Source organism: Malurus melanocephalus, unplaced genomic scaffold (genome assembly GCF_030028575.1).
Source record: "Malurus melanocephalus ecotype Western Australia unplaced genomic scaffold, MMel_1.1 scaffold_1578, whole genome shotgun sequence".
Classification (NCBI taxonomy): Eukaryota; Metazoa; Chordata; class Aves; order Passeriformes; family Maluridae; genus Malurus; species Malurus melanocephalus.
Window position 1 is genome coordinate 15089 of NW_026624810.1, and position 9606 is coordinate 24694.

The 9606-nt window shown below is 58.9% G+C and overlaps 2 protein-coding genes and 1 non-coding gene across 3 annotated transcripts; 1 reads left to right on the forward strand and 2 right to left on the reverse strand.

Moving 5' to 3' along the window:
• LOC130587143 (delta(14)-sterol reductase TM7SF2-like) lies at positions 1 to 4643 on the forward strand. The gene is made up of 10 exons (XM_057388108.1): positions 1 to 58; positions 470 to 648; positions 933 to 981; positions 1298 to 1462; positions 1758 to 1855; positions 2385 to 2498; positions 2945 to 3107; positions 3402 to 3482; positions 3564 to 3686; positions 4065 to 4643. Exons 1-10 carry the CDS (start codon positions 4 to 6, stop codon positions 4217 to 4219), a joined length of 1182 nt encoding a protein of 393 aa, XP_057244091.1. The 5' UTR covers positions 1 to 3; the 3' UTR covers positions 4220 to 4643.
• Positions 4644 to 5349: 706 nt separating this feature from the next.
• Positions 5350 to 6898, reverse strand: ZNHIT2 (zinc finger HIT-type containing 2). The gene has a single exon (XM_057388107.1). It carries the CDS (start codon positions 6547 to 6549, stop codon positions 5350 to 5352), a length of 1200 nt encoding a protein of 399 aa, XP_057244090.1. The 5' UTR covers positions 6550 to 6898.
• Positions 6899 to 6983: 85 nt separating this feature from the next.
• LOC130587148 (U2 spliceosomal RNA) lies at positions 6984 to 7170 on the reverse strand. The gene has a single exon (XR_008966757.1). It is a non-coding gene; the product is annotated as a U2 spliceosomal RNA (small nuclear RNA).
• Positions 7171 to 9606: the final 2436 nt, after the last annotated feature.

The window sequence follows — 9606 nt, forward strand, 5'->3', positions numbered from 1 at the left end:
TCCATGGAGCTCTCCCGAGCCCCTCCACACCCTGAGCTGGAATTTGGGGGGCCCTGGGGTAAGAGGTGGGAGGGGCAGGGGATGATGCTTCTTTGTTTTTGGAGGGTGGGGGCACTACTGGGTCCCCTTTTTGGGGTGGGGGTTTGGGAGGGNGGGGGCACTACTGGGTCCCCTTTTTGGGGTGGGGGTTTGGGAGGGAGGGGGTTTCTGATTCTGTACTGCGGGGGAGGAGAGGGGTGTCCGGAGTTGTGGGACCCCTTTTGGGAGGGGCTGGGGTCCTGCCGGGGACCTTTCTGGGGATTGGAGGGCAYCCAGCCCCTCGGGCCCCTTGTGGATGAAGTGGGGGGCAGTGAGCYGCGTCCTCTTCTTGAGGAGGAAGACACACCTGGACCCCTTTCCTTTGGCGGGGAGGAATCCCTGGGTTTCTTTTTTGGGAGGTGGGGGCTCACCCGGTCCCCTGCCCCCCCAGGCGCGGGGGCTCTGACGCTGCTGCTGCCGCTGGGGCTCGTGGGGGTCATGAGCACGTGCCTTGGGGAGGGGGAAGGCTGGGGGACCCCCGCCCTGGCCCTGCCCACCCCTCCCACCCTGGCACTCGTCCTCGCCTGGGTGGGTGCACACTGGCTCGGGAGCTGCTGGAGACCCCCGAGGGTGAGTGGGGGACGCTGGGGGGCTTCAGGGGATGGGGGGACATGGGGGGGAAGGGCGCGATTTGGGCCGTGTGGGATGGTGGAGGGAGGGAGGGAGGGAGGGAGGGAGGGGGGATTCATGGGAATTTGGGGATACAGGGAGGAGGGATGGAGGAGGGGTGGGGATGCTGTGGGGTCAGAGGTGGTGAAAGGTGACATCAAGGGGGGGACCGAGGGGCTCAGCGGTGTCAGGGTGACGCCGCTGTAAAGAAAGGGGGGGTGTCAGGGTGACTCCGCTGTCCTCAGAGCCCCGGTGAGACCCCAGGACCCCCCGCACTCCTCCAGGACCTCGGCTGTGAGTGGGGGGCCTTCAGGGCGCATGGGAGTCCCTTTGAGTGGGGATTCAGGTGCCCCCTTTGGAGGGGATGGCWGGGGTCCCTGTCGGAGTCAGATGCGGGGGGCAGAGCTCAGGGTCCCTTGGGAGGGATTGGGAGGGGTCAGGTACTCGCCCTGGCGGGAGTCTGAGTGGGGGTTGGGGYGATGGTCAAGGGTCCATTTGGAGTGCTCGGGGGTCCTTGGTGGAGGTTTGGGTGTAATCTGGGTGGGGGTCAGGGTGGGGGTGCTTTCGAGGGTCCTTTTGGGGGTCGCAGCTCTCACTGCCGCCGGCTCAGGGCTGTTGGCGCTGGGGGGGGCCCTAGGGGGGGCCCTGGCCCTGGGGGTCCCCGTGCCCCCCCTGTGCCCCCTCCTCCCCTCGCTGTCGGCGGCCGCGTCCAGCGTCGCCTTCGGGCTCGGGCTCGTCCTCCTCGCCCGCCGGCGACTGCAGGGGAAAGGCAACGGTGAGGAGAGAACTGGGGGAGGCTGGAGGGGCTGGGGAGGGGTTGGTGTGTACTGGGAAGGGGGTTTGGGGATCTCATAACGAGTTGGGGTGGCTGGGGGATGTCTGGGTGCTGGAGGGGATCACGGAGGGGGTGGTGCTGGGGGTTCTCTGCGTGTCGTGGGCGACGCTGGGGGTCCGTGGGAGTGGCCTTGGGGGGCTCTGGGGGGACTGCGGGAGGGGCTGAGCGTGCTGTGGGGGGCTGCGGGTATCTGGGGGTGCCGAGGGGGTCTCAGGCCGTGTCCCCCCTACCCTAGGAAGCCCCGTGTACGAATTCTTTGTGGGGGGCGAACTGGGGCCCCCGCTGGAGCCCCCCGAGAGTCTGTACTGGGAGCGGGTCGGGCTCTGCGCCTGGGTACGCGGGCACTGGGAGTGACTGGGAGATGACTGTGGGGAATTGGGAGTGACTGGGAGGGACTGGCAGGGGACTGAAGGGAAGTGGCGGGGACTCGACGGAGCTGCGGGGGGACTGGGAGGACTGGGGAGCACTTGAAGGGGCTTGAGAGAGGACTGGCTGGGCATGGGGGGAACGGGAAGGCACTGGGAGGGGACTGGGGGGGGGAAGGGAAGACAAATGTGTGGCTGGGTGGGCGTGGGAGGGTACTGGAGGATCTGGGGAGAATGGCGGGGCGGGCTGGGGTTACTGCGGGCTAACTGGGAGGGACTGGGAGCTCTGGGATAAGGGGCGTGCACACGAGGTTTACGGGTTCTTGCTCCTGTTGTCCCCCGTCTGTGCCCCCCCACGGAGCCGTCCATACCCGTGTCCCCACCACGAGCCTGCGTCCCCCGTCCCTCGTGTCCCCCCATCACMCCCCATCACCCCCGCCTCTGCCTCCCCCTTTGGCCGCCGTTTCACCGATATCCCCCCTCAATGTCCCCCTCAGCTGCTGGTGCTGGCGGCGGCTCTGGGGGAGCAGCAGCGGCTCTGGGGGTCCCCGTCACTGCCCCTCACGCTCGTGGYGGCCGCTCAGGGGGTCCCGGTGCTGCGGCGCCTCAGGGTGGGCACGCAGGGGCAGCACGGGGGAGGAACGCGCTGGGGTGCTGGGGACACGGGAGGGAGCACGGGGGAGGGGACCACACAAACGTGGGCAACAGGGAGACTTGGGGGGACATAAGGGGGAGTGAGAGGGGACACTGCACATGGGGGGTTGAGGGGGCACGAGGGTGACACGGTGGGAGGAAACTTGACGGGGAACACCGGGGGAGGCAAAGGAGGGTCCCAGGTTGGAGGGGAAACTCCCCAGGGGAGCAAAACCCCCAGGACGGGGCATGGTGGGGGGAGGAGCACGCGGGATGGGTTCGAGGACACAGGGGGACTCCTGGGGTGGAGGGGGCCAGTGCGAGCGTCTGTGGGGTCCGTGGGGGGTTTTGTGGTCCCCGCGGGGGGCGCCGTTTATTTGGGGGGGGGTGGGCTGTGGGGTCTCACCTCTCCCCATTTCCCCAGGAGCTGAGCGGGAATTCCCCCCCAGGCCCTGGGGGGTTCCTGGGGGTCTTCGGGGCTCTGGCCTGGGGCCCTTTTGGGGGTCCTCTCCCAGCACTGCTACTCCTGCAGAGACCCCAAAACAGGCTGGGGGTAGCCGGGGGGGCCGCCTGTGGGGGGCTCTACGGTGGGCATAGGAGGGTACTGGGGGGATTGGGGGGGGGATTCTGGGGCTAATAGGGGGGAAGGGGAAGAGATTTGAGGGTTGATTGGGGGACTGGAGGAGAACTGGATGGATTTGGGGTTAACGGGGCACTAAGGGGTATTTAGTGATTAATTAGGGGAATGGGGGGACAGCGGGGTGGAATGTGGGTGGGATGGGCTTGGGGGGAGCTGGGCGAATTTGGGGTATGTCAGTGAGGAGCTCCTGGGGGGGGTCTCAGGGTAGTTGGGGGATCTCTGACATCCCCCTTCCACCCAGCCCTGGGGCTGTGGATCTTCCATGGTGCCACCACCCAGAGGAGCCTCTTCAGCCGTGACCCCCGAGACCCTCGAGTGGCTGGTGAGATGCCCAGGCCCCAGGGATCCCTGAGTCTTGGACACCCAGATCCTGGGACTCCACAAATTCCTGCTTCCCCCCAAGGTCTCCCCACGGTCCCCACGGCCACGGGGCAGGTGCTGCTGGCAGGGGGCTGGTGGGGGCTGGTGCGACGTCCTGATGACCTCGGGGAGTTGCTGATGACATTGGGATGGACCCTCCCCTGCGGTGAGAGCCCCCGCTCAGCTCCCCGGGGTGCCCCTGCTTTGCTGTGTCCCCCACTGGGTCTTCCCAGACACCTGGGACCCTCTTCCAACACCTGGGCCCCCCAAAGCCTATGGGACCCCCTTGAGGCCCAGCAGACATCTGGGTGTCCCCTGAACCCCCCAAAACACTTCCTCCCATGTTCCAACATTTGGGCCTCCCTGGACCCCCTCAAAGCCCTTTGACYCACCCCCTCCCAAACACATGGGTCCCCCCTCCCCACCACCCAGAGTCTCCCAACTGGGCCCCTCATGTACCTGGGTTGCCCCCGCCCCCCCCCAGATCAGGCTCTGACCCCACCATGTACCCCTGTCCCCTGTGACCCCCCTATGTCCTCCCCAGGTCTGTCCCCGCCCCTGCTGCTGCTCCTGGTGGGGGCTGTGCTCCGAGAGTTCCGAGCAGTTACGGGGGAACGGCGGCAGCGGCACCGGTTTGGGGGGGCCTGGGGGGGTTTGTGCCAGCTCGTCCCCCACAGGCTGCTGCCCCACATCTATTGAGGGTTCCCTTGAGGCCCCCCTGCAAGGCACGGGATCTACAGAGGGGCTCCCTAGAACCCCCTTGGGACTCTGTGCATTCATGGTGGAACCCCCAAGACACCTCTCATCTACCGAGACACCTTTGGGAAGCCGTCCTACATTTACTGACTCCTCTGGGACCACTGAAATGAACTAATGGGCCCCCCGGGACCCTCTCAGGATTCCCCACACTGACCAGGAGCCCAGGACCCCTCATACAAACTGCATTATCCCCTCAGGACCACCCCCCATCTGAGGAATGTCCAGAACGCTCCCAGGACCTGGGGTCCTGGTTGGGGGGTTTCAGAGCTCAATTGGTGTGGATCACTCATAATAAAGTCTGGGGGTCTCCCCCTTTTCTGGCTTTGTTAATGCCCCTGTTAATTAGTGCCCCCCTTCGTTAACTAGTTTTCCCCTTTGGTAAACAGTGCCCCTTTGTTAATCAATGCCCACATTCATCAGAACCCCTTTTTATTAATCAGTGCCCACACTTATTAATTAGAACAAGGAGCTTGTTTGGGTTCATGTTTGTTCCCTGGATGTTCTTTAGCCAAGTCATTAAGAAGCAAGGTCTCTCGATTCTGTTCCTTTGGGATCATGTTGCTCCCGTCCCTTACTGCGCAGCTTTTTCAGGGCCTCTTTCACCAGTCTTCCACTTGCCCAGACCCTTAATTAATTCAGCATCTCTCCTAGTGGGGTGTCAACATTTGTTAGTCCTGTCTATAATGAGTCCCACTCCTTGTTGAGTGCCATTCCCAGGATTGGTTTGTGGGATGTTCATTAGTCCTGGCCCTTAACGTGTGGTCTGTGCCTGCTTCCCCAGATTTTCCTTAGTATGGATCACTGATGAGTGGGTTCTCTCCTGAATGATGTTCCTTGGGATCTCATTAGTCTGCTCCCTCAAGGMGTCCTGTTCCATATTGAGTGTCATTCCTTGTGCTGGTTTGTTGGATGTTGGTCAGTCCCACTCCTTTAAGAGCCAGGTCTCTTCCACCAGGCTATCCTGGATGCCAGGAGGGTCACTCGTGGAACCATTTCATTGGATCTTCATTAGTCCTATCCCTTACCGAGCAGGTTGTCTCCCAGGGGTGTTTCCTTGGGATGTCCTGTTCTTAGTCCAGCTCCTCGATCAGCTGCTGACCCTGAACCCCTTCATTGGTACTGAGGCCTGTGTGATGCTCGGGACCCCTGAAAACCACTTCAGCTCCCTCCAGCCCCTCCTTGACCACCCAGAGGCCCCCCTCCACCTGCCCCTTCCCGGGAGGTGGCCGGGGGCCTCCCCAGACCCTCTCCAGCCCCTCCCTGATTTCCGCCACTGCCGCCTCCTCCGTGGCCACCTCGGCATGAACTCCCCGCGCCTCCCGGGCAAGCTGGGCGAGCTCTTTGGTGGCGCCCCGGCTCCAGCTCAGCAGGAACCCGACCTTCCTGCGGGCCCTACGAAATCGGCCCCGCTCGGAGGGCGGCAGCGCCCGTGCTCCCGCCCTCAGAAGCCGCCACAAATGCCACAAAGCCGCCGCAACGTCGGCGCCGGGGTCGCGAGTATCGCGACCCTCCAGCAGCTGCGCCACGGCCAGAAGCGCCCCGCTGTCGCCGAGGGGGCTCAGGGGCAGTCCCGCGGACCGGGCGTCGCGCCGGGCGCTCAGAAGAGCCTCGGCCGTGCTGCAGAAGGGGTGGCGGTCGCGGAGCGCGGCCGAGGCGGCTACGGCGGCGTCGGGGAGSTCGGGGAGCAGCGTCTCGTCGCCACCGTGCAGGCTCAGCGCGAAGACGTAACCGAACAGCGCGTTCGGCAACTGGAACCGTACCAAGGGGGACGGGGGCGCGGCGCGGAAGGCGCTCAGCGGGGGCACCGAGCTCGGGACGGGCGGGGCGAGACCAGGCCGACCTTCGGGGCCCTCTTCATCCTCCTCACCGGCCTCCGAGCCGTCCCCGAGCTCTTCCACTCTCCTCCGCCCCCGCCACCACCACGGCCGCCACCGCGGCAGCAGCGCCGCGACCTCCCCGGAACTCACCAGCCGGCGGAACCCTTCGCGTTCCGCCTCGCTGAGCTGCTCCCACAGACCGCGGTCTCTAGACCGCCCTGGATCCCGGGGCTCTCGTAGCTCGCGCAGCCCGGGCAGCGCGGGGCCCTGGGGAAAACAGCGCTCAGCRCGCAACGCCTCAAGAACCTGATCGCGGTAAAAGGCCTCGGCGCAGGGGCCGTGGGCGCGGTAGCAGCGCAGGGAGCAGAGGCGGCGGTGGCAGCGCGGGCACGTGTAGGGSGGCGCGGATGCACAGCAGAGCCCGCAGGCAGAACCCTCCTCTACCGCCGCCATCTCGGTGTCTGCSCTAGCACTTCCGGGCGGGCTCTGCACCCCGCTCAGAGGCGATTGGCGCTTCGGATTCACCCGCCCTGTGGCCGCTTTCCGCCCATCTCCGCCGCTCGGGTGTTTGTGTTCCCGCSCGGTTCGCTGCGCCCTTCGCCCCTTCTCGCTTTCTCCACCATTCGGCTGTTTCCAGCAGCACCGGCAGAACCAGATGTGCACTATAGCCCGCACATTAACACTCCCCCTAACTAGCGCGATGTGACGCAGCCCCGGGATAGGCGGGGGCCAAGGTAGGTGATGCTGTGGCCGYTGAACCGGCAGCGCCGCCTTCGCGACAGCTTCGGACGCGGCAGGAATAAATCACCAAATCTCGCACGTGTATWAACAGTCTCAAACTAACGTCGCTTTTTGTTTCTGTTCTTTTGACGCTAAAAGTCCCCGTTCAGGTGTACACCATTCCCGGAGATACCGCAATACCGTGACGATGCACGTAGCGCAGGGAACAACCCCCAGAACTCACTTCCGACTGTAAAAATCTGTTCAATATGAAATATTCCAATCGTAATCATGTCAGACACTGAACTGAGAAGAACAGCACACTGGAGCTCAGCTAAGAGGCCGATTAGTAAACAGGCGTGTTGCYCAAGTACGGATCCCAACCCCGCCCGTCACTCCCGTACCTCACGGGCTACCCCAGCGCCGCCCTCGCGTTCTTCCCGACCCCTCTCAAGCTGCCTCCCCCGTCCATTCCGCTCCTCTCGCCCGCACTCCACATGGACGACCGCCTTGAACACCGAAAAAGCTCCATAAATATCCCTCCCGGCAGTCCCCTCGTACCCCCTATCAATAACTTTGCATAACATCACCCCCTTCATGCACCCCCCGTCCCCTCGTTCTCTGCACGCCGCGCCCGCTCGGACTGAGACCTCAGTTGCCTCCGATACTCGGCCCGTTCTGGSCTCTGCTCAACAACTTTCATTCTCTTTCAACAGCCCAGTGCACCGAGTGGGGTCCATGCTGGGGGTGGTCCCCGATCAGCTGCTGCCCCAGAATCTGTGTCCGGGTCTCCCAGCACAAAGCTCACGTTGGCTTTGTTGCGGCTGGTGCTTTTGGCATGTAAAGCAACAGGCTTTGATGGCCCCACAAAAAAGACGGCATTGAACACAGGGAATATTTATTGAAAGTATTAATTTTAAGCTGAGTCTTTGGGGTTGTGATTTTATAATTTGTTCTTGTTTGGGTTTTTCTCTTTAGGAGCACTGTAGCTTCCTGAAAGTACAGAATGAGTCAAGTACAATTTGAAGTAYGATTCAATGAATTTTCTTTTAGTAGATTCATCATCTCACAAAAGACAGCTGTCCCGCATCAAAGATGATATCTGAAACTGAGGTTTCTGGTGGGTAAGTTAAGGATTGGGACCGGGAGAGGGAGCGTGAGCAGGGTTAGAGGGGAGGGGCAGTCTCAAGGCGGTGTGATAGGAAACGGTGTCCCCTTTCTGTCTTTATGCTACTGGCATGTACATTTGCCATTGAGGGGCTGCTTATGTGTTGAAAAGTCAGTCCTTTGATTGGCAAGTTCAATAGTTGTATATGCAGTGTTTACCTTGAATGGGTAATTTTTGCTCTGCTCACTTTTATACATTGCATCAGCTTTATTGGGATGTGCAAATTGAGGTTATAATGTTATCCACCTCTGATAAAACTGAGGCATCACAGTTAACACTACAGGGTTAAATTAATATTTTCCTGTACACAGGCCAGGTTTCAAGGAGCTGAACCTGTTGGCACCTATCCAACAGAAGCTTTGGGAATGGCTGTTAGCCCAGCCAGCTGTGTGTCCTTGGGATGCCAAAGCAACTAATTTCAGGCAGCACACTGTGTCCTATTAGTTGCTGGACTAAACCCTTTTTGTTATTCCATTGAATGAACATTGAATGAACAGGCATTTTCAAGAATGCTTCTAGCTACCATTAGCTATCCTCTAAACTAAATGATGTCAATTGGTAGAGCTGCATCTTGCTGCTATTTAATTTACAACGTTGTGATTTGTTTCCAAAAAAAAAAAAAAAATTAAAGAAAAAAGAAGAGAGAGAGAAAGGAAAAAGAAAGTTGATGAGAAAGACAAAAAGGAGCTTGGATATTGCTCATAGATGTTTACCTGCTGTGACAGATGTTCAGTTGCTTTATTGTAACAGTGAAGTCAATGACTTCAGAGTGTTGTACCTGAAACTCTGAAAGTAACACTCTCAACTTTGAATCTAGTTTTCTTAACTTTTAGGTGTTAAGCATCGTACCCACTGAAGAGATGCAAAGGTGTCTGAAGTTTGTGCTTCACTGAATTCAAGGTAACCTTTTGCCACGGGTGGACCTTGAACGGACTCTTTGTGTCTGTGTGTGTGTGTGTGTGAAAGTGCTGCAGCAAGTAAGATACTTCCCAGGTATTTTAGATTTGTCACTTAGGCCTGTAAGTGAGTTACTACTGTGTTATAGTAAATTTTAAGGTAATCAATTGCTGAGTAGCTTCAGCTACCTATTAAGTGTCATTAACTGGTAAGCTTTGTTAAACTTAAATGGTGCTAAGTTTGAGGTCTGTAKATTTTCAGATCTGTTAAACTGAAGTTAAGTGTTAGTGAAGTTACATTTATGTTCTGATAAGTTTAAGCTCTGTCAGATGTAATTTTTGTTATCTGATGTCAGTTGTAGATGATGTTGCTTTTGAATGACATTCAGTTTAAATGAAATTAAGTGGAAGTTTTGTTTTAATATGTTCATTTAAAATTAAATATTAAGTTTTTTTTGTTATAGAGAGAAGATGAAACCCACTGAAACATTTTTGATGGAAATGGGTGATCAATAGTTTAAGAACATGAGTTGTTAAGATGTATAGAAATTGAAGTTATCAGCAAGAAATGTATAATTTTAAGAAATGTTCAGAATTTGGATTGTTAGAAGCCTGAATGTAGGATATTTTAGGGAATCCCTCCCAGTTGAGGCCTAGGCTCTGGCCAAGCCCTGGCCCTGGCTGGTTGGGAAGTACCAACWGACYSASGTGTTTCTGCACTCAAAA